We start from the raw sequence: 25,386 nt of genomic DNA, 5'->3' as shown, positions 1-25,386 counted from the left end.
TTGGAGTCGCTGCCGAGTCTGGCCTTAATCGTTTCTAAATCACTTGGGCTGTTTACATGGCAAACTTTTTGCCAATTTAGCCTCAACGACTCGGGAGCGATTTTCAAACTACTAAAGTTAGGCAAACGTTGGTTGCAAGTATGTCACGTGAAAAGCACTTTAGGACAAGAAATCCAGAACAACATGACAGCTTGACAGCACCGACCTCCAATGAATTCCGTTCCACCCAGATTTGCTTCTGACTTTGTGCCTCGGTAACAACAGGTTGTGTTGCACATTTCTTTCGCACAGACAAGGCCAATAAAAAAAAAATATCTAAAAACTGAGGATTAACACTTGCCTAAAACGTGTGCTGACATAACGACTCAGTAGCAGTCTATCTGCCATGTGAGGATTTCTTAACACAAACTGAACACTTGTCGCGTGCCTTTCTAATGCAGCGCGTTACGCGTTGTTTATTCGGTTATGACACGCGATGTGTTTCACAATAGAAGATTTTTTGAAATAACTCCGTCGGGTTTGTTTGGTTTGGGACAAAAAGTGAATAGCCCCGCTTTTCCTCTGACAAATGTGACCCTCCACCACGGAACGAGTCGCATGTCACCTTTGCATGATTTTCATATTTTACATTTTCCGAAAAAGTGTTTTATGCTCTATCCAGTGGTGAAAACCGTTTTAGAAAAGAGCAAACACTGTTTGTGTTATAAGCCTGTGACTAAGGTGACCCTCACACTGTTACCAGACACTCCCCGGACTTATATTAAGCCCAGCGCAGAACCGCGCGATGTGACATGCGACTCATTTCGTGGTGGAGGGTCACAAGCGCTCCTGTCCATGTGTTTCCGACACACCCCTCGCTATTGATTGGCCCCTCCAATGTTTGTCCGAGTAAAAAGCAGGGGCATTCTCGCCTTCACAACCCAGTCAACACTGACTTAGTTATTGTGTGGAATGTGTCTATTGCTCAAATGAGAATATTATCAAAGCTTTTAAAAAATTGTAACTAAAATAACGCATGGGTTTAAATACATATAACCACATATGTCTAAGCAAACAGTTTGTAATGATAAGCGAATGTTAAATACTGAACAAATTCTTTCAAAACCTTTAAAGAAAAAAGCCTGATTTAGTTTGTGTAATGTGTGAGTAATGTTTGCCTAGATACCAACAAGCAAAGGTTTTAAAGGTCTCAAGTGCAATATATGTTCACATTGTTAAAGTAAAAAAACAAACAGACAAACTCACAAAAAAACACTAATGGTACACAGGTTTACTGCAACCTTTCACCACACGTTTGCTGCCAATCAAATTCTTTAGTGTTTTGCCACATTGAGTCATATGCTAAAAATCAGTTATGGTGTAAGCTGGTAATACAAAAAAAAATACATTCTGCTCTGAGTAAACCGCTATTGTAATCCAACAAAAATAATTTAAATTGGCATATTTGTTCGACCATACTCAGTATGTGGTTTCCCCATAGCTATTTTTCAGAAAAAGGCTTCAATCAAACCACCCACAGATTGTATGCAAGACTGTCGGAATGTGAGTACTGAACTCTCTCTCTCTCTCTCTCTCTCTCTCTCTCTCTCTCTCTCTCTGTCTCTGTCTATCTCTGTCTCTGTCTCTCTCTCTCTCTCTCTCTCTGTCTGTCTGTCTGTCTCTCTCTCTCTTTTTTTTCTTCTTCTCTCTCGCTCGCTCTCTCTCTCTCTCTCTCTCGCTCGCTCTCTCTCTCTCTCCCTCTCTCTCTCTCTCTCTCTCTCTATCTCTGTCTGTCTGTCTCTCTTTTTTCTTCTCTCTCTCGCTCTGTCTCTCTGTCTCTCAGTCTGTCTCTCTCTCTCTCTCTGCCTGTCTGTCTGTCTCTCTCTCTCTCTCTCTTTTTTTTTCTTCTTCTCTCTCTCTCGCTCTCTCTCTCTCTCTCGCTCGCTCTCTCTATCTCTCTCCCTCTCTCTATCTCTCTCTCTCTCTCTGTCTGTCTGTCTGTCTCTCTTTTTTATATTTAGTCAAGTTTTGACTAAATATTTTAACGTAGAGGGGGGAATCGAGACGAGGGTCGTGGTGTATGTGTGTGTGTGTGTGTGTGTGTGTGTGTCTGTCTGTCTGTCTGTCTGTCTGTCTGTGTGTGTGTGTAGAGCGATTCAGACCAAACTACTGGACCGATCTTTATGAAATTTTACATGAGAGTTCCTGGGATTGATATCCCCGAACGTTTTTTTCATTTTTTTGATAGATGTCTTTGGTGACGTCATATCCGGCTTTTCGTGAAAGTTGAGGCGGCACTGTCACGCCCTCATTTTTCAACCAAATTGGTTCAAATTTTGGTCAAGTAATCTTCGACGAAGCCCGGACTTCGGTATTGCATTTCAGCTTGGTGGCTTAAAAATTAATTAATGACTTTGATCATTAAAAATCTGAAAATTGTAAAAAAAAATAACAATTTATAAAACGATCCAAATTTACGTTTATCTTATTCTCCATCATTTGCTGATTCCAAAAACATATAAATATGTTATATTCGGATTAAAAACAAGCTCTGAAAATTAAATATATAAAAATTATTATCAAAATTAAATTGTCCAAATCAATTTAAAAACACTTTCATCTTATTCCTTGTCGGTTCCTGATTCCAAAAACATATAGATATGATATGTTTGGATTAAAAACACGCTCAGAAAGTTAAAACAAAGAGAGGTACAGAAAAGCGTGCTATCCTTCTTAGCGCAACTACTACCCCGCTCTTCTTGTCAATGTCACTGCCTTTGCCATGAGCGGTGGACTGACGATGCTACGAGTATACGGTCTTGCTGAAAAATGGCAGCTACTTGACTAAATATTGTATTTTCGCCTTACGCGACTTGTTCTTCTCTCTCTCTCTCTGTGTCTCTGTCTCTGTCTCTGTCTCTGTAAGGTGGCTCTCTCTCTCTCTCTTTCTCTCTGTCTCTCTGTCTCTCTGTCTCTGTCTCTCTCTTTTCTTCTCTCTCTCTCGCTCTCTCTCTCTTTCTCTCTCTCCCCCTCTTTCACTCTCGTAGGTTTGCTTGCTCGCTAGCTTACCAATTTGTTCCGCCCTGATATCACCCTTCGTGGTGGACTGGGCGTTACGCAAACAAACAAACAAACCAATTTGTTATTTTGCTTTAGGTATTTGACACGGTCTATGTTACCTGCTATTCAGATTTGGTCGTTTTCTTCCACACGAGATTACGTTGATTGTCTAACGAAGCCGTCAGATTAAGTGCATGGTATATGGTATGAACACAGGATAAACATATATAACACCGTGATGGTAGACGTAACTATGAAATACATAACCTGTACTTCAAACCAAAGAATTTGTGTTGGGATAAAAAAAAAAAAAAAAACCACGACATTATATTATATTATTTTGGAATAAACTCATTAGAATAAATGAACGGTTTCTCACAGAGAAGGTTGTTCACATGTTACAAGTCTTCCAATGCAACACACACATCCTCTTCAAATGCAACACTCAAGTTATTTCATGTTTGCAGTGGGCTTTGTTGTAAATAACCCCGACATGCCCAGTCCATGACCCGCCAGTGAGCCCCCCACTCCAACACATCTTGCCAACACAGAGGGAACAAACAAGACTTTACTTTAAAGGCATATGTTATCCCGTGTTATAGCAGATCGGCACAGGCATTTCCACAGGATAGGAGCATGCTCCACTTGGGCACTGAACAGTTATGTGCAGAGTGGAACACATTTGCTGAATTGTTTGCGTAACTAACACTTAAAAAAAATCGGTATACAGTGAAGTCCGGATGTAGTGATAGCCCTCGGGATCAAATTTTGTTATCACTACATCCGGACTATCATTACACCAGGACGTCCGGTTATAGTGATATTTTTGTAGGTTTTATCACTACATCCGGACGTCCGGTTATAGTGATATTTTTGTAGGTTTTATCACTACATCCGGACGTCCGGTTATAGTGATATTTTTGTAGGTTTTATTACTACATCCGGCGAATCGCTTGTAGTTGTAGTGATATCTTCAAAGCTTTTATTGCTACATGCGGCGGCACATTTGGTAAACTAGCCTTAAGGCAGTAACAAGGTGATTTTGGAACCACTATTGATTTCGTTTTGTGACGTTTCTTCTGTCGTCTTTGTCAGGCTTGCAAATGTCCTGTGTTAACCTACCCCCGTCCTGGCAGTTCAATAGCCGGTGTGTGTGTGTGTGCGTGTGTGCGTGCGTGTGTGCGTGCGTGCGTGTGTGTGTGTGTGTGTGTGTGTGTGTGTGTGTGTGTTTTAGAGAGAGAGAGAGAGAGAGAGAGAGAGAGAGAGATAGAGAGAGAGAGAGAGAGAGAGAGAGAGAGAGAGAGAGAGAGAGAGAGAGAGAGAAGGGCCACTTAGAAATAAGGGCTAAATGAAAAAAATTCAGATTTTTTAGGAATGAAATGTAGTCTTTAATCAGTAACAAATGAAACCAATCCAACAGTGCACTGTCTACTTTCGGTTCCCCAGGGCATCTCTCGCGCTTCCTCTTCGCACTCGTCTCACCACTATAAAACTTCTGCTTTAATTGTTCACCATTTTTCACAATAGCGCATACTGTTGACTGTGCAACCTTGTACTTCTTTGCAATTTCCGTCTGTGTACCTTGTTTTCTTTCAATGTCTTTCAAGAGATCAATTTTCCGCTTCAAGGTAAGCACAGTGCGTGGCTGGCTTTTGCTCGCCATTTTGGTAAAGGGAGATTACTCTCGAACATTATCACTACAGCCGGACTAAAGCTTCCCCGGGACTTGAAAATAGTATCACTACAAGCGGACTATCACTATATCCGGACTGAAGAATATCACTACAACCGGACTAAGTTAACAAAGAACATGAACAACTGGGACCGGGACCCAGGAATTCTATTACTACAGCCGGACTATCACTGTATGGGTCTATCACTACAGCCGGACTTCACTGTACATTCAAAAACAGCAGTTCTTCTTTGCGCAGGAAGCAGACGAGCTGTTGACGTGCACTACATGCGTAAGTGGAAGGATACAAGATGGCTCTGTGGTGATTCACCGAATCGTTAATACGGAAAGTAGATACTTTTGAATCGGTTGTGAAACAGAACAATGAAAGGTTTAAGTGCTGCCTGTACGGAATCCGGGCTGTTTTTTTCTGGATTAATTTTGTAAATTGCCATATGGGTTATTCTCCAGAGCTGTGTACCAGTGGAAACCATGTTACGAAAGTGATATTTCTTTATTTAACTTAGACATTTTACATTTATTTCATTAATGAATACTGGTTCGAAGTATATCCTTGGCGTGCACAGAAAGAATTAGAAAATTTCTTTCTGTCGCACAATTTGATTTTCTCCGTTTAGTAAATTACCAACATGTCAAAGTACATCACTCGCATAACATGGAAACCACAGGATAGTACATGAATACAAATGTGTACTTTGTTTTTGTTGTTGAATCATAATATGTCACACGCTTTCCTTCTTTGCCACTACTAAAGCAAACGTGTGTAAGATTGTATGTTACACGCTTTGGAGCATGTGCAAGAACGGATTCAAACTCGAAATCGTCCCTCCAAAAGCCCCAAAATGCACACACGACTTTTATTTCTCCTGCTGTTATCGTTTCCTCTCTTTACAAATTCTTCAACGCTGAGAATACTGAACACGGCACCCCAGACTGTTTCCATTCGCGAATTTAGCTGCCCTTGGAAAGTGGCTCGCTCACGAGGCTTGTTAGTCTGAATCTAGAAGGACAGAATTATGAACATAGATGACAAAGATCCCGGAAAGAACAAACATTTCGCGGATGCAGACACAGAAAGACGTCATGAAGATTGCGATGCTTCAAAAGATACAGACTGTGACGATGACTGTGACGTCATTCACATATACCGAGACGTCATTCATAGTTGTTCGGTCACTTTCGTCAAAAAGTAGATCTCTCCACAATGGCTGCTCCTGTGTTTAGGTTTATCAAGCGTGAGTACGCAAAACGTGTTTGTTCTCTCCTCTGTAGAAGCTGTGAGATATAAATGCTATTCCGACTTGGTCGTGTGACATAGTTTTCTTCCACACTCGATTAGCTGATGTCTAACTCAGCCTGACGGCTTCGTTAGACAATCAACGTAATCTCGTGTGGAAGAAAACGTCTGTCACACGACCAAGTCTGAATAGCAGGTAATAACTGGAGTATTACTTCCAAAAAGTAAAGAGAATACATTATATGTTGTCATTCATTACACGTTATAATCATTTAAAGGGCTGCAAATGCTTGTCACAAAATGGTACACAGCTCTGGAGAATAACCCATTTACATTTATACACGGAACGAAAACGGAGGTAGTCTTTGTGCAGTGCAAACAATGACACAGTCTGAAACGACATACGAGAGCTACACTGTCTGTCCTAGCCCTGACGTGTCAGGCGTGAATTAGATATCTGGCCCTTGAAAAGAAAAGGTCTGCAATCAAATCCCAACGCAAACGTTACAGGCATGGGTGGAAAACCCAGGGTACTAAACACAGACTGTTGTCCTTCAGCATGGTGGCTTACTGCTTAGCTGTGGTTCATATTCCTGAGAAAATGCAGTGAGTGACAGAGATATTGTGTGGCTGTATCTTCCAGGAACAACAAGAATGGTTGCTTCGACAACATCCACTGGTTAGTCACTAGTCAGGTTTATTTCTGTCTGAATGTGTTGGTGTTAGTGTGTGTGTGTGTGTGTGTGTGTGTGTGTGTGTGTGTGTGTGTGTGTGTTTTAGTGTGTGTGTTAGTGTTAGTGTGTGTGTTTTAGTGTGTGAGTGTGTGTGTGTGTGTGTTTTAGTGTGTGAGTGTGTGTGTGTGTGTCTGTGTGTGCAAGAAACTCCTTTTACTCTCGCACCCTATTGTGTTTTATTTTTCTTGTTTTTTCTTCGTTTATTTCTTTCTTTCTTTGTTGTGCTGTCCTGGTATCGGTGAGTACAGATTTCTTTGTTGTGCTGTCCTGGTATCGGTGAGTACAGATTTCTTTGTTGTGCTGTCCTGGTATCGGTGAGTACAGATTTCTTTGCTGTGCTGTCCTGGTATCGGTGAGTACAGATTTCTTTGCTGTGCTGTCCTGGTATCGGTGAGTACAGATTTCTTTGCTGTGCTGTCCTGGTATCGGTGAGTACAGATTTCTTTGCTGTGCTGTCCTGGTATCGGTGAGTACAGATTTCTTTGCTGTGCTGTCCTGGTATCGGTGAGTACAGATTTCTTTGCTGAGCTGTCCTGGTATCGGTGAGTACAGATTTCTTTGCTGTGCTGTCCTGGTATGAGGGCCCCAAAGGGGGGGTATCATCACGATCACGGGAAGGGAAATTTTAGCTTTCACGATCACAGTTACCTTGATTTTTGTTTTCACGATCACAAACACCTTGACGAATAGAGGATCATAGAGTGATACAGCTGTGAACAATGTACGTTGAAAATAAAATGCTTTGCAATAATGCCCATCACGATCACGAAAACAAATGACGATCACGATCACGAGACTTGATTTTTTTGTCATCACGGATCACGGGCAAAGTCCCATCACGATCACAGAAATGGAAATTTCGGCAATCACGGTCACAGAAAGGTCAAAAAACGCCAATCACGATCACGATTTTAAACCCTTTGGGGCCCTCTGGTATCGGTGAGTACAGATTTCTTTGCTGTGCTGTCCTGGTATCGGTGAGTACAGATTTCTTTGCTGTGTTGTCCTGGTATCGGTGAGTACAGATTTCTTTGTTGTGCTGTCCTGGTATCGGTGAGTACAGATTTCTTTGCTGTGTTGTCCTGGTATCGGTGAGTACAGATTTCTTTGTTGTGCTGTCCTGGTATCGGTGAGTACAGATTTCTTTGTTGAGCTGTCCTGGTATCGGTGAGTACAGATCTCTTTGCTGTGCTGTCCTGGTATCGGTGAGTACAGATGTCTTTGCTGTGCTGTCCTGGTATCGGTGAGTACAGATTTCTTTGTTGTGCTGTCCTGGTATCGGTGAGTACAGATTTCTTTGCTGTGCTGTCCTGGTATCGGTGAGTACAGATTTCTTTGTTGTGCTGTCCTGGTATCGGTGAGTACAGATTTCTTTGCTGTGCTGTTCTGGTATCGGTGAGTACAGATTTCTTTGTTGTGCTGTCCTGGTATCGGTGAGTACAGATTTCTTTGCTGTGCTGTCCTGGTATCGGTGAGTACAGATTTCTTTGTTGTGCTGTCCTGGTATCGGTGAGTACAGATTTCTTTGCTGTGCTGTCCTGGTATCGGTGAGTACAGATTTCTTTGTTGTGCTGTCCTGGTATCGGTGAGTACAGATTTCTTTGCTGTGCTATCCTTGTATCGGTGAGTACAGATTTCTTTGCTGTGCTGTCCTGGTATCGGTGAGTACAGATTTCTTTGCTGTGCTATCCTTGTATCGGTGAGTACAGATTTCTTTGCTGTGCTGTCCTGGTATCGGTGAGTACAGATTTCTTTTGTTTGTCAACTGTCTTCCTTTGTTGGTTAGATATTTGTTTCTTCTATTACTATTCTTCTTCTTTACTTCACCTTTCTTTTTATATTTAGTCAAGTTTTGACTAAATATTTTAACATCGAGGGGGAATCGAAACGAGGGTCGTGGTGTATGTGTGTGTGTATGTGTGTGTGTGTGTGTGTGCGTGCGTGCGTGCGTGTAGAGCGATTCAGACCAAACTACTGGACCGATCTTTATGAAATTTGACATGAGAGTTCCTGGGTATGATATCCCCATACGTTTTTTTCATTTTTTTGATAAATGTCTTTGATGACGTCATATCCGGCTTTTCGTAAAAGTTGAGGCGGCACTGTCACGCCCTCATTTTTCAACCAAATTGGTTGAAATTTTGGTCAAGTACTCTTCGACGAAGCCCGGGGTTCGGTATTGCATTTCAGCTTGGTGGCTTAAAAATTAATTAATGACTTTGGTCATTAAAAATCTGAAAATTGTAAAAAAAAATAAAAATTTATAAAACGATCCAAATTTACGTTTATCTTATTCTCCATCATTTGCTGATTCCAAAAACATATAAATATGTTATATTCGGATTAAAAACAAGCTCTGAAAATTAAATATATAAAAATTATTATCAAAATTTTTTTTTCGAAATCAATTTAAAAACACTTTCATCTTATTCCTTGTCGGTTCCTGATTCCAAAAATATATAGATATGATATGTTTGGATTAAAAACACGCTCAGAAAGTTAAAACGAAGAGAGGTACAGAAAAGCGTGCTATGCAGCATAGCGTAACCACTACCCCGCTCTTCTTGTCAATTTCACGTTCGACAGCTACTTGACTAAATATTGTATTTTCGCCTTACGCGACTTGTTGTTTTTGTTTTGGGTACAAAAAATAAGATATTTTTGTTTCTAGCAAAGACAGGTTTTAGCTTGGGGCGCATGGGAATAATTATTTCTCGCGTTGGCGATCAAATGTATGCTTTATTTGGGAAACAAATCAAAGCTCACTTTATTTGTTAACTCACTTTATTATTCAAGCAATTTAGGAAGTCACCAATAAATCAATGTACAATTCAAATAATCAAGCAATCATTGATTCAATCGGTAAGCCATGGTCGGTTTTTTCACTCTCTCTTAAATTGCGTGTACAGCAGAAAGGTTACCACAATGTAGGTGCATGTCGGTTGGTTGATGTTTTCTAATGTCAGTTCACTCTGTTTGGATATTCGGGACCAATTCAGTATGGTTGCCGTTTTCAGTTGATATGGTGGTTGTGTTTGAAACTAAAGTTACATTTAGGTATATGATCACATTGAGGTTTAATGATCACATTTAGGTATATGATCACATTCAAGTAAAGAAAGTATTGAAAAGCTTTTATATTGTTGCACTTGTTACTACAAATATTGTTAATTGTCAGTAAGTACTGGTGTCACATGACTGATGTGAAACAGTTGATTGGCTAATGGCAATGCGCTTAAAACTGTTAGCGCACTCTTGGAATGCGCTAACGTTTCCAGATAGATTATTCCTATTCCCTTTGCCACAGCGATGCTGTCGCCTTTCTCTCGATTTGAGAATATTCTTCTCATTCTAGTGACATGTACTTAATCTTCTCCACATTACCAAATTGTGCTTGACACTACATTTCCCGCGGCTAAAAACAGGAGTGTTTTTCTCACATATTTCATGCGCCTGTGAAACAGTGAGGCTATGCCTCTTTTTATATTTAGTCAAGTTTTGACTAAATATTTTAACATCGAGGGGGAATCGAAACGAGGGTCGTGGTGTATGTGTGTCTGTCTGTCTGTCTGTGCGTGTGTGTGTGTGTGTGTGTAGAGCGATTCAGACTAAACTACTGGACCGATCTTTATGAAATTTGACATGAGAGTTCCTGGGTATGAAATCCCCATACGTTTTTTTCATTTTTTTGATAAATGTCTTTGATGACGTCATATCCGGCTTTTCGTGAAAGTTGAGGCGGCACTGTCACGCCCTCATTTTTCAACCAAATTGGTTCAAATTTTGGTCAAGTAATCTTCGACGAAGCCCGGGGTTCGGTATTGCATTTCAGCTTGGTGGCTTAAAAATTAATTAATGACTTTGGTCATTAAAAATCTGAAAATTGTAAAAAAAATAAAAATTTATAAAACGATCCAAATTTACGTTTATCTTATTCTCCATCATTTACTGATTCCAAAAACATATAAATATGTTATATTCGGATTAAAAACAAGCTCTGAAAATTAAATATATAAAAATTATTATCAAAATTTTTTTTTCGAAATCAATTTAAAAACACTTTCATCTTATTCCTTGTCGGTTCCTGATTCCAAAAATATATAGATATGATATGTTTGGATTAAAAACACGCTCAGAAAGTTAAAACGAAGAGAGGTACAGAAAAGCGTGCTATCCTTCTCAGCGCAACGAATACCCCGCTCTTCTTGTCAATTCCACGGGCACTGCCTTTGCCACGGGCGGTGGAGTGACGATGCAACGAGTACATACGGGCTTGCTGCGTTGCGTTGCGTTCAGTTTCATTCTGTGAGTTCGACAGCTACTTGACTAAATATTGTATTTTCGCCTTCCGCGACTTGTTTATAATTAGTCAAGTTTTGACTAAATATTTTAACATCGAGGGGGAATCGAAACGAGGGTCGTGGTGTATGTGTGTGTGTGTGTGTGTGTGTGCGTGCGTGCGTGCGTGCGTGCGTGTAGAGCGATTCAGACCAAACTACTGGGCCGATCTTTATGAAATTTTACATGAGAGTTCCTGGGATTGATATCCCCGAACGTTTTTCTCCTTTTTTCGATAAATGTCTTTGATGACGTCATATCCGGCTTTTCGTGAAAGTTGAGGCGGCACTGTCACGCTCTCATTTTTCAACCAAATTGGTTGAAATTTTGGTCAAGTAATGTTCGACGAAGCCCGGACTTCGGTATTGCATTTCAGCGTGATGGCTTAAAAATTAATTAATGACTTTGGTCATTAAAAATCTGAAAATTGTAAAAAAAAATAAAAAATTATAAAACGATCCAAATTTACGTTTATCTTATTCTCCATTATTTTCTGATTCCAAAAACATATAAATATGTTATATTTGAATTAAAAACAAGCTCTGAAAATTAAAAATATAAAAATATTTATCAAAATTAAATTGTCCAAATCAATTTAAAAACACTTTCATCTTATTCCTTGTCGGTTCCTGATTCCAAAAACATATAGATATGATATGTTTGGATTAAAAACACGCTCAGAAAGTTAAAACGAAGAGAGGTATAGAAAAGCGTGCTATCCTTCTCAGCGCAACTACTAAACCGCTCTTCTTGTCAATTTCACTGCCTGAACGGTGGACTGACGATGCTATGAGTATACGGTCTTGCTGAAAAAATGCATTGCGTTCAGTTTCATTCTGTGAGTTCGACAGCTACTTGACTAAATATTGTATTTTCGCCTTACGCGACTTGTTTTTATAAATGTCTTTGATGACGTCATATCCGGCTTTTCGTGAAAGTTGAGGCGGCACTGTCACGCCCTCATTTTTCAACCAAATTGATTGAAATTTTGGTCAAGCAATCTTCGACGAAGCCCGGACTTCGGTATTGCATTTCAGCTTGGTGGCTTAAAAATTAATTAATGACTTTGGTCATTAAAAATCTGAAAATTGTAAAAAAAAATGTAAAAAAATAAAACGATCCAAATTTACGTTCATCTTATTCTCCATCATTTTCTAATTCCAAAAACATATAAATATGTTATATTTGGATTAAAAACAAGCTCTGAAAATTAAATATATAAAAATTATTATCAAAATTAAATTGTCGAAATCAATTTAAAAACACTTTCATCTTCTTCCTTGTCGGTTCCTGATTCCAAAAACATATAGATATGATATGTTTGGATTAAAAACACGCTCAGAAAGTTAAAACAAAGAGAGGTACAGAAAAGCGTGCTATCCTTCTTAGCGCAACTACTACCCCGCTCTTCTTGTCAATTTCACTGCCTTTTGATGGTACGAGTGAGTATACGGTCTTGCTGAAAAATGGCATTGCGTTCAGTTTCATTCTGTGAGTTCGACAGCTACTTGACTAAATGTTGTATTTTCGCCTTACGCGACTTGTTTCGATTTGCGAAGATTCTTTTCATCCGCCGTGTTAGTGACATGTAGCTTATCGTCTCCACATTACCAAACAATGATGCTTGACCCTAACATTTCCCGCGGCTAAAGGCAGAAGTGTTTTTTTTCTGACAGGTTTCGAGCTAGACCATGCTATTCTGGAAGTCGATTGACTGTCCTACGTACATGAAGCAGACGACAACGCCAGTTCAGGGGCCCCCAGTTCAGTACTGCAATGAACGGTTTTCGCATATTTCAAGACAGCTACGATGTAAACTAAAGACGCGAAGGCCTCAAAACATGCTTACCATGTAACCATAGCAACCTCCCTGATGATTGCAGATACATTGCGAGACAAAACATGCTTACCATGTGATCACAGCACCAACCTCCCTGATGATTGCAGATACATTGCGAGACATAACATGCTTACCATGTGATCATAGCACCAACCTCCCTGATGACTGCAGATACATTGCGAGACATAACATGCTTACCATGTGACCATAGCACCAACCTCCCTGATGATTGCAGATACATTGCGAGACAAAACATGCTTACCATGTGATCACAGCACCAACCTCCCTGATGATTGCAGATACATTGCGAGACAAAACATGCTTACCATGTGATCATAGCACCAACCTCCCTGATGACTGCAGATACATTGCGAGACATAACATGCTTACCATGTGATCACAGCACCGACCTCCCTGATGATTGCAGATACATTGCGAGACATAACATGCTTACCATGTGATCATAGCACCAACCTCCCTGATGATTGCAGATACATTGCGAGACATAACATGCTTACCATGTAACCATAGCACCAACCTCCCAGATGATTGCAGATACATTGCGAGACATAACATGCTTACCATGTAATTATAGCACCAACCTCCCAGATGAATGCAGATACATTGCGAGAAATACCATGCCAATTTTATTTGTTGCGAATGAGGGAACCAACGTGTCACTGTGAAATCAGGGGACGTCACTCTGTTGCTTGGGGGTTGCTCATTGTTTGGGAGCATAGGACATTCAGATACATGTTTTTCTACCAATAATTATCCGAATATTAAAGCAAAACGGTATGCTTATGGGTACATTTAGCATAACTGTAACTCATACTGTAAGTTGCTTATCGATAAAACGGTGCAGAGGATAATCGTAGAATGCATGGTCGACGATTAAACCGTCAATACCCCCGACATTTACACACACAAAAGTAGATCTAACTCGACCTCTCCACAATTTATTCAAACGCCAGCAGAAAAATGTGCCTTGTCAAACGTTTTGATCTATTGTCGTTACTGACAATATCGTTATTGAATCAATCACAGTGCGCTAAGAGATTTATAGAGCAAATCTTGAAAATGATTATTGAACTCAGCGCTATTGCAGACGTTTGAAACACATAACCTGTACTTCAAAACAAAGGATTTGTGTTGGGGGGAAAAATGACAACTAAGTTATAATATTTATGAATACACTCTATAGAATAAGTGAGCCGTATCACACAAAGAAGGTTGTTCCCATGTTACAAGTCTTGAATGCAACACAAAAGTTATTTTCATCTGTCTTGATTGCAGTGACCTTTGTTGTAAATCAGTCCGATATGCCCAGTCCATATGACCCGCACGTGAGCCCCCACCCCATAACCTCTTGTCAGCCCAGACGGGAACAGACAAGACTTTACAGACCTGGGAACCCATACGATGTCGCGGTATTTTGCACGCATGGTTTTCTATAATACGATCAGTACGTTCAGTGAAAAAGAATACGAGAAAATGTCCTGGACTTCTTGTCTTTTCAAGCGCATCCCGAAGCTAATGCGGTATTTGGACACATCTTTCTTTATTAGGTGTTTAACGTCGTTTTCAACCACGAAGGTTATATCGCGACGAATTTGGACACATGCTCACAGCTTTTGTCAGTAAACATTGGAAGAAGCTTAACCGTGCGACGGACGTGTGTCAAGCATGTTTGAATCATGGATGTTCAAATTCTGGGTGAAGTACGCTCATTTTTCTGAGAATATATACCAAGTTTGTTTGAGAATACTCCTAGTGCAAAACAGAGGTCCCCAGGTCTGACTTTACTTTAAAGGCACATTGTCTCCCGTGTTATAGCAGGTCGGCACAGGATAGGATCATGCTGCCACTTGGGCACCTAATTACCACGAAAGCACAGCCTGTACATGTGTGTGCAGAGTGGAACAAAGTTGCCGAATTATTTGCGTAAATAACACTAACCAAAAAATCGGGTATATATTGCTTTGCCTCAATGCGCGGGAAGCAGGCAAGGTGTTGACGTATACAGCAGGCAAGGTGTTGACGTATACAGCAGGCAAGGTGTTGACGTATACAGCAGGCAAGGTGTTGACGTTTACACGCAGGAAGCAGGCAAGGTGTTGACGTTTACACGCAGGAAGCAGGCAAGGTGTTGACGTATACAGCAGGCAAGGTGTTGACGTATACAGCAGGCAAGGTGTTGACGTATACAGCAGGCAAGGTGTTGACGTATACAGCAGGCAAGGTGTTGACGTATACAGCAGGAAGCAGGCAAGGTGTTGACGTTTACAGCAGGCAAGGTGTTGACGTATACAGCAGGCAAGGTGTTGACGTTTACACGCAGGAAGCAGGCAAGGTGTTGACGTTTACAGCAGGCAAGGTGTTGACGTATACAGCAGGCAAGGTGTTGACGTTTACAGCAGGCAAGGTGTTGACGTTTACAGCAGGCAAGGTGTTGACGTTTACAGCAGGCAAGGTGTTGACGTATACAGCAGGCAAGGTGTTGACGTATACACGATGGAAGCAGGCAAGGTGTTGACGTATACACGATGGAAGCAGGCAAGGTGTTGACGTATACACGATGGAAGCAGGCAAGGTGTTGACGTATACGATGGAAGCAGGCAAGGTGTTGACGTTTACAGCAGGCAAGGTGTTGACGTATACAGCAGGCAAGGTGTTGACGTATACACGATGGAAGCAGGCAAGGTGTTGACGTTTACAGCAGGCAAGGTGTTGACGTATACAGCAGGCAAGGTGTTGACGTATACAGCAGGCAAGGTGTTGACGTATACAGCAGGCAAGGTGTTGACGTATACAGCAGGCAAGGTGTTGACGTTTACAGCAGGCAAGGTGTTGACGTATACAGCAGGCAAGGTGTTGACGTTTACAGCAGGCAAGGTGTTGACGTATACAGCAGGCAAGGTGTTGACGTTTACACGCAGGAAGCAGGCAAGGTGTTGACGTTTACAGCAGGCAAGGTGTTGACGTATACACGCAGGAAGCAGGCAAGGTGTTGACGTTTACACGATGGAAGCAGGCAAGGTGTTGACGTTTACACGCAGGAAGCAGGCAAGGTGTTGACGTTTACACGCAGGAAGCAGGCAAGGTGTTGACGTTTACACGATGGATATGTGGTGATTCATTGAATCGTTGACAGGAAGCAGGCAAGGTGTTGACGTTTACACGATGGATATGTGGTGATTCATTGAATCGTTGACAGGAAGCAGGCAAGGTGTTGACGTTTACACCATGGATATGTGGTGATTCATTGAATCGTTGACGCAGGAAGCAGGCAAGGTGTTGACGTTTACACGATGGATATGTGGTGATTCATTGAATCGTTGACGCAGGAAGCAGGCAAGGTGTTGACGTTTACACGATGGATATGTGGTGATTCATTGAATCGTTGACAGGAAGCAGGCAAGGTGTTGACGTTTACACCATGGATATGTGGTGATTCATTGAATCGTTGACGCAGGAAGCAGGCAAGGTGTTGACGTTTACACGATGGATATGTGGTGATTCATTGAATCGTTGACAGGAAGCAGGCAAGGTGTTGACGTTTACACCATGGATATGTGGTGATTCATTGAATCGTTGACGCAGGAAGCAGGCAAGGTGTTGACGTTTACACGATGGATATGTGGTGATTCATTGAATCGTTGACAGGAAGCAGGCAAGGTGTTGACGTTTACACCATGGATATGTGCTGATTCATTGAATCGTTGACGCAGGAAGCAGGCAAGGTGTTGACGTTTACACCATGGATATGTGGTGATTCATTGAATCGTTGACGCAGGAAGCAGGCAAGGTGTTGACGTTTACACCATGGATATGTGGTGATTCATTGAATCGTTGACGCAGGAAGCAGGCAAGGTGTTGACGTTTACACCATGGATATGTGGTGATTCATTGAATCGTTGACGCAGGAAGCAGGCAAGGTGTTGACGTTTACACCATGGATATGTGGTGATTCATTGAATCGTTGACGCAGGAAGCAGGCAAGGTGTTGACGTTTACACCATGGATATGTGCTGATTCATTGAATCGTTGACGCAGGAAGCAGGCAAGGTGTTGACGTTTACACCATGGATATGTGGTGATTCATTGAATCGTTGACAGGAAGCAGGCAAGGTGTTGACGTTTACACGATGGATATGTGGTGATTCATTGAATCGTTGACGCAGGAAGCAGGCAAGGTGTTGACGTTTACACCATGGATATGTGGTGATTCATTGAATCGTTGACGCAGGAAGCAGGCAAGGTGTTGACGTTTACACCATGGATATGTGGTGATTCATTGAATCGTTGACGCAGGAAGCAGGCAAGGTGTTGACGTTTACACCATGGATATGTGGTGATTCATTGAATCGTTGACGCAGGAAGCAGGCAAGGTGTTGACGTTTACACCATGGATATGTGGTGATTCATTGAATCGTTGACGCAGGAAGCAGGCAAGGTGTTGACGTTTACACCATGGATATGTGCTGATTCATTGAATCGTTGACGCAGGAAGCAGGCAAGGTGTTGACGTTTACACCATGGATATGTGGTGATTCATTGAATCGTTGACGCAGGAAGCAGGCAAGGTGTTGACGTTTACACCATGGATATGTGGTGATTCATTGAATCGTTGACGCAGGAAGCAGGCAAGGTGTTGACGTTTACACCATGGATATGTGGTGATTCATTGAATCGTTGACGCAGGAAGCAGGCAAGGTGTTGACGTTTACACCATGGATATGTGGTGATTCATTGAATCGTTGACGCAGGAAGCAGGCAAGGTGTTGACGTTTACACCATGGATATGTGGTGATTCATTGAATCGTTGACGCAGGAAGCAGGCAAGGTGTTGACGTTTACACCATGGATATGTGCTGATTCATTGAATCGTTGACGCAGGAAGCAGGCAAGGTGTTGACGTTTACACCATGGATATGTGGTGATTCATTGAATCGTTGACGCAGGAAGCAGGCAAGGTGTTGACGTTTACACGATGGATATGTGGTGATTCATTGAATCGTTGACGCAGGAAGCAGGCAAGGTGTTGACGTTTACACGATGGATATGTGGTGATTCATTGAATCGTTGACGCAGGAAGCAGGCAAGGTGTTGACGTTTACACGATGGATATGTGGTGATTCATTGAATCGTTGACGCAGGAAGCAGGCAAGGTGTTGACGTTTACACCATGGATATGTGGTGATTCATTGAATCGTTGACGCAGGAAGCAGGCAAGGTGTTGACGTATACACGATGGATATGTGGTGATTCATTGAATCGTTGACACGGAAAGTGGACACTTTTGAATCGCTTGTGTACGGATTCAGGGTTCTTCTTTTTCTGAATGAATGTTGTAAATTGCCGTGTATGTTATTTATGCACCATTTGACAGCAATGTTCCACTCAATACTTGTGTTGTATTTGTGCACCATTTGACAACAATGTTCCACTCAATACTTGTGTTGTATTTGTGCACCATTTGACAACAATGTTCCACTCAATACTTGTGTTGTATTTGTGTGTGTGTGGTCCAAATGAATGATACTTGTTCCCGAATAAAAACATCCAGGAATCGTTGACGATTAACAAGGTGGTACACACTTCAAGGAACATATGTTGGACTAGTTTGTAACGGATGGTCTTCATGGTGGAACAGCACACAAGCCGTGCCACTCGAAAGAAGAGCAAGTTAAGTGCTGTTCACATGGCATAATTGCAACCAACTGTTCCCCAACTTTAGTCGTTTGAAAATCTTTCCCGAATCGTCGAGGCCAAGTGGGCGACAAGTCTGCCATGTGAACGGCGCCAGCGATTTAGGTATGATTTAGGACAGATTCAGCAGCGACTCCAAAACTCAGTTGAGCACTGCTCGACTCGGCCGTGACTTGTCAAAGATTTTGCGCAGACTTTTCTTATCATGCTTACTGATTGGTTAGCTCTAGCCAACCCACGCTACTGATTGGTTAGCTCTAACCAACCCACGCTACTGATTGGTTAGCTCTAACCAACCCACGCTAATGCAGTTACTTCTCTTCTCCGGAAAACAACGAAGACGACCGAACAATTCCGAATGGTACAGTCTGGCGAGAATCGCCGCTTAAAACCAGGTTGCGCGTTTGTGCTGTTCCCATGGGCGGCGATTGTGATTTGACCTGCCACCGACTAAAATCACTTGACATTTTGGGGAAAGTTGGTTGCAAGCCTGCCATGTAAACAGCGCTTCAGGGAATTCCCTGCTGAACGCGCCTCGCCCGAGCACAGAGGCAGACACGCCTTTACATTAATTTATACAGGGACATAATTGGGAGGTATGGCCTTTGTGCACACAATGACACAATCTGAAACGAAATACGCGAACTAAACTGTCTGTGCTTGCCCTGACGTCTCAAGTGTGAATGAAATTATGGTTTTGCTATCCTACCCTTGAGCGAGAAAGGTCTGGTTTCAAAGCCCAAAGCAAACAAGCGTTGATAAAATAAAAACAGGTTACTAAATAACGGATATGTGTCTTCCAGTATAGTAGTGTGTATTGCTTACTTGCGATTCATATTCCTGAGAAAATGCAATGAGTGACAAAGATAGTGTGACTGCATGTGTATCTTCCAGAAACCACAAGGATGGAGCAGCCATACACACCGACACCATCGACTGGTTAGTAACTGTCAGGTTCCTTCATGTCTACATGTGTGTATGTGTGTGTGTGTGTGTGTGTGTGTGTGTGTGTTTTAGTGGCAGTATGCGTGTGTGTGTGTGGGGGGGGTGGGGGATGTGAATGAGTGTCTGAATGCATGTGTGTGTTTGTGTGTGTGTGTATGTGTGTGTGTGTGTGTGTGTGTGTGTATTTGTGTGTGGGTGTGTGTTTGTGTGTTTGTGTGTGTGTGCGTGTGTGTTCGAGGCTGTCGCTGAGGTCATGAGTCTTTGGAAGCAAAACAACGTTAATAAAAACAAGTCGCGTTAGGCGAAATTACTACATTTAGTCAAGCTGTGGAACTCACAGAATGAAACTGAACGCACTGCATTTTTTAACAATGACCGTAGTCCGCCGCTTGTGCAAAACGGAGTGAAACTGACGAGCCTGTTCAGCGCGGTAGTGGTTTCGCTGTGCTGTATAGCACGCTTTTCTGTACCTCTCTTCGTTTTAACTTTCTGAGCGTGTATTTAATCCAAACATATCATATCTATATGTTTTTGGAATCAGGAACCGACAAGGAATAATATGGAAATGTTTTTAAATCGATTTCGGAAATTTAATTTTGATCATAATTTTTATATTTTTAATTTATCAGAGCTTTTTTTTTTAATCCAAATAAAACATATTTATATGTTTTTAGAATCAAGAAATGATGTAGAATATGATGAACGTAATTTTGGATCGTTTTATAAAAAAATAATTTTAATTACAATTTTCAGATTTTTAATGACCAAAGTCATTACTTAATGTTTAAGCCACCAAGCTGAAACGCAATACCAATCAATTTGATTGAAAAATGAGGGTGTGACAGTGCTGCCTCAACTTTTAAAAAAAAACGGATATGACGTCATCAAAGGTATTTATCGAAAAAAATAAAAAAAAATGTCCGGGGATATCATTCCCAGGAACTCTCATGTCAAATTTCATAAAGATCGGTCCAGTAGTTTGGTCTGAATCGCTCTACACACACACACGCACAGACAGACAGACAGACAGACAGACAGACAGACAGACAGACAGACAGACAGACAGACACACACACACACACACACACACACACACACACACACACACACACACACACACACACACACACACACACACACCACGACCCTCGTCTCGATTCCCCCTGTCTGTTAAAACATTTAGTCAAAACTTGACTAAATGTAAAAAGAACAGATTTGTATTTCTGTTTGTGATGAGTTATTTTTTTTTATAGTTTTATTTCATCGCAAGAACATCCTATTCCTCTCGCCCCCTATTTTAATTAGTTGTTCTTGTTTTTACATTTAGTCAAGGTTTGACTAAATGTTTTAACATAGAGGGGGAATCGAGACGAGGGTCGTTGTGTATGTGTGTGTGTGTGCGTGTGTGTGTGTGTGTGTGTGTGTGTGTGTGTGTGTGTGTGTGTGTGTGTGTGTGTGTGTGTATGTCTGTCTGTCTGTGCGTGTGTGTGTGTGTGTGTAGAGCGATTCAGACTAAACTACTGGACCGATCTTTATGAAATTTGACATGAGAGTTCCTGGGTATGATATCCCCAGATGTTTTTTCAATTTTTGGATAAATGTCTTTGATGACGTCATATCCGGCTTTTTGTAAAAAAATGAGGCGGCACTGTCACACCCTCATTTTTCAATCAAATTGATTGAAATTTTAGCAAAGCAATCTTCGACGAAGGCTGGATTTTGGTATTGCATTTCAGCTTGGAGTCTTACAAACTAATTAATGATTTTGGTCATTACAAATCTGAAAATTCTAAATAAAATTATTTTTTGTATAAAACAATCCAAAACTACGTTTATCTTATTCTTCATCATTTTATGATTCCAAAAACATATAAATATGTTATATTCGGATTAAAAACAAGCTCTGAAAATTAAAAATATAAAAATTATGATTAAAATTAAATTTCCGAAATGGATTTAAAAACATTTCCATCTTATTCCTTGTCGGTTCCTGATTCCAAAAAATATAGATATGATATGTTTGGATTAAAAACACGCTCAGAAAGTTCAAACGAAGAGAGGTGCCGTAAAGCGTGCTATGCAGCACAGCGAAACCACTACCGCGCTAAACAGGTTCGTCAGTTTCACTCCGTTTTGCACGAGCTGCGGACTACGGTCATTGTTAAATAATGCAGTGCGATCAGTTTCATTCTGTGAGTTCCACAGCTTGACTAATGTAGTATTTTTGCCTTACGCGACTTGTTTCTTATTTTCTCTCTTTCTTTCTATTACCTTCCTTCTTTTTTTTACTTCGCTTTCTTTTTAATGTAATAAACATTTTCCAAAGACTCTCGTCCTGACAGGTTGTAAAGATCGCGGCGGTGAACCATCGATCGTGACAATACCTTTTGTCGTTCTCGTCGTCCTGCTTATCGTCGCCGTCATCGTGATCGTCATCCTCGTCGTCTGTCTGTGCCGGCAGCGCTCTCATCGTTCAGACGGTGCCAATGGAGCTGGTGTTATCTTGAACACACGCGTGTGAGCTGGCGGCCTTCACTCCCTCTGTGTCTCTGTCTCTGTCTCTCTCCCTCTCTCTTCTCTCTGTCTCTGTCTCAGTCTGTCTCTCTCTGTCTCTGTCTCTGTCTCTTTCTCTGTCTGTTTCTCTCTTTCTCTGTCTCTCTCTTTCTCTCTCTCTCTCGCTCTTTCTCTCTCTTCTCTCTTTCTCAGTCTGTCTCTCTCTTTCTCTGTCTCTCTCTCTATCCCTCTTTCTCTCTCTTTATATCTCTCTCTTTCCCTCTTCCTCTCTCTCTCTCTCTCTCTCTCTCTCTCTCTCTCTCTCTCTCTCTCTCTCTCTTATTTTTACATTTAGTCAAGTTTTGACTAAATGTTTTAACATAGAGGAGGGAATCGAGACGAGGGTCGTGGTGTATGTGTGTGTGTGTCTGTCTGTCTGTGCGTGTGTGTGTGTGTAGAGCGATTCAGACCAAACTACTGGACCGATCTTTATGACATTTGACATGAGAGTTTCTGGGAATGATATCCCCTGACGTTTTTTTCTTGTTTTCGATATATACATTTCAATGACGTCATATCCGGCTTTTTGTAAAAGTTGAGGCGGCACTGTCACACCCTCATTTTTCAATCAAATTGATTGAAATTTTTGTAAAGCAATCTTCGACAAAGGCCGGACTTTGGTATTGCATTTCAGCTTGGTGGCTTAAAAATTAATTTATGACTTTTGTCATTAAAAATCTGAAAATTGTAATTTTTTTTGTTATATATAAAACGATCTAAATTTACGTTCATCTTATTCTACATCAGTTCCTGATTCCAAAAACATATAAATATGTTATATTTAGATTAAAAACAAGCTCTGAAAATTAAAAATATAAAAATCATGATCAAAATTAAATTTACGAAATCGATTTAAAAATAATTTCATCTTATTCCTAGTGGGTTCATGATTCCAAAATCATATAGATATGATATGTTTGGATTAAAAACACGCTCAGAAAGTTAAAACGAAGAGAGGTACAGAAAAGCGTGCTATGCAGCACAGCGAAACGACTACCGCGCTAAACAGGCTCGTCAGTTTCACTCCGTTTTGCACAAGCGGCGGTCTACCGTCATTGTGAAAAAATGCAGTGCGTTCAGTTTCATTTTGTGAGTTCCACAGCTTGACTAAATGTAGTAATTTCGCCTTACGCGACTTGTTTGTAATTGTTTTACGTCTGTATATAATATGTATTATAAGATTAGAGTAGTCCCTCTCTGGGCGAGGACTGGTTGAAAAGAAGCTCGTTTTTATTGCTTATGCCACAACCCTCGTAAAATAACATTTGATTTGATTTGATTTGATTTGATTTGATCCCTCTCTCTCGTTTCTCTCTCTCGTTTGTCTCTCTCTCTCTCTCTCTCTCTCTCTCTCTCTCTCTCTCTCTCTCTCTCTCTCTCTCTCTCCCTCTCTCTCTCTCCATCTTTGTTTTTATTGTACATTTAAAACATTCAAAACTTCAAATGCATCTCGACGTTTAATTTGTTACGTTATTATATGCACTATTCATTCTTGTTTAGCAATTATTGATTGAAAGTTAACGGACTTTCTGTCACGTGTGTTCTTCTTATCCCCAGGAAAGCCAGAGGACAGGGTATCGCCCTCTACGTCACGCCCGCCAACACTCAGCACGTGCCTATAGGTAGGTACTGTGACGGGTTTGAAATGACTTCAGCGATTTACTTCAATGTTAATTATTGAGTGCAGGTGCTGCTGCTTTGCTGACCGAGCGTAAAGTGATCAGCTTTGCATGCTGTAACAGACGCCGAGCCCATTTCCCACCTTGACCAGTGTATAGCCATTTATTCCCCCCTCTACTTCTTTACCTCTGTAAACTTGTAGGGGTAGTTATTTTTCGATAATGACCCAGCAACCAAACAAATAACGACCCAGCAACAGCCTGAATCCTCGATAGTGCAATGGGTTGAGAAGCTGTTCTGTTTCGGTACTACTTTTTGCGACTGAAAAGTTCCGAACGCTCTAATGTACGAAGTATACATCTCTGGAGCAAACAATACAAACATACCGCATTTAAATTAACAACTACAGGCCTGAACACATGAATCTCCATATAAAATCCATGAGTTCGGTTGTTTTCTGAATCTAGATCAGACGTTCATCACAAGCAATTTCCCAAGGCAAGTAACTCATACTTTGTCTAGCGACAAGAGTAGTTCCCCTTCTTTTCACTCAGTTTCTTCGACAACAGACTGCAATCCGACGGTCAGTTTTCAACAATATTTCATTTAATAAACAGATCACACGCAACCAAATGCACACATCTCATCAATTTAAACAACATAAAGCGGTTTCATACACTATTTTCCCCAGAAAACTTAACTTCATACAGTTTTTAACGTTGGAACACGGGTGCAAAAGTTCGTCTGCTAGTCCCATTTGACGAAAGAACATTATCTTAACCGATACCAAAACATATACAGAACACACAATATCTGCCTTTGCCGCCACAGCAGAATAACAGCATATCTGTGTACTTGATTTTAGTCCAAAATAGGAAAACTGACAAGAAGTGTTAACAGAATGGAATGATTACAACGGAACTATACAACCGCGCATTAATCGATCGCCTGCGCAGGTTGACTGGTTGAGTGAATAGGATTCGATCAAACTTTCGCAAAAAAACTCCTCTTTTCTTTGAATAACTGAAGAAAGGAGGAATAAAGAGGTTACACACCTCGTCTCAGTGATTATAAAAAATAATGGTCTCAGTTCGCGGTCATGAAAAAGCTCGCTAAAGCTCGCATTTTTCATGATCCGCTAACTTCGACCATTATTTTTAATAATCACTGAGACTCGGCATGTAACCTCTACATATCACCTCGCACACAACCATTGTTCTTGCACACACATTCTTTCTCAGCCTCCCATCTCTCGCTCTCTCTCTCGAGTCTCCCTATCTCTCTCTGATAACCACGGCATTTAAAACACCCCCCTCCCCACCCAGCCCCCCTCATGCGCCTTTCACTGTCTAAACTCAGGTTACCTTTTTTCAGATAACCTCCACATAATGGGTGCACATTGGCTTGGGATATGGGATAATAAGTTCACATAGTTTCATGTGTCTACGGTAAATAGTCTGACTTTTATGCTGTTTTGACAGAAAATCTAAATTCAGGGATTGACCGAAAGAGATTTGGCACTGAGTGGTAGCCAAACTAACCCGATGTTAGCCCTATTTACCTGTCAGTTTCTTTTTCCCGAAGGGCCTGGCAAACAAAAATCATCCTCAGACAATATATGAGTTGAAACGTATTTACAGGGAGCCTGGGGGGTTCAAGTCCGATGAGTGTGGTT

The 25,386-nt window shown here is 41.2% G+C and overlaps 1 protein-coding gene across 2 annotated transcripts in view; it reads left to right on the top strand.

Moving 5' to 3' along the window:
* The first annotated feature begins 1,505 nt into the window (after window positions 1-1,505).
* LOC138974232 (uncharacterized) overlaps window positions 1,506-25,386 on the top strand; it is a 25,659-nt gene continuing 1,778 nt past the window's right edge. Inside the window, exons 1-4 of one of the 2 annotated variants that reach the window (XM_070346959.1) lie at window positions 1,506-1,542; window positions 19,488-19,532; window positions 21,881-22,055; window positions 23,649-23,713. In XM_070346959.1, coding sequence (XP_070203060.1) covers window positions 19,499-19,532; window positions 21,881-22,055; window positions 23,649-23,713 — 274 coding nt within the window. In that variant the 5' untranslated portion in view covers window positions 1,506-1,542; window positions 19,488-19,498. Of the gene's footprint in view, window positions 1,543-6,352; window positions 6,649-19,487; window positions 19,533-21,880; window positions 22,056-23,648; window positions 23,714-25,386 lie in introns of those variants that run through there. The other variant, XM_070346958.1, reaches the window with a different exon arrangement.

The sequence above is a fragment of the Littorina saxatilis genome, linkage group LG8 (assembly GCF_037325665.1).
Source record: "Littorina saxatilis isolate snail1 linkage group LG8, US_GU_Lsax_2.0, whole genome shotgun sequence".
Lineage (NCBI taxonomy): Eukaryota > Metazoa > Mollusca > Gastropoda > Littorinimorpha > Littorinidae > Littorina > Littorina saxatilis.
The sequence above is the reverse complement of the archived record's forward strand: the minus strand, read 5'-3'. Positions and strand labels throughout refer to the sequence as shown.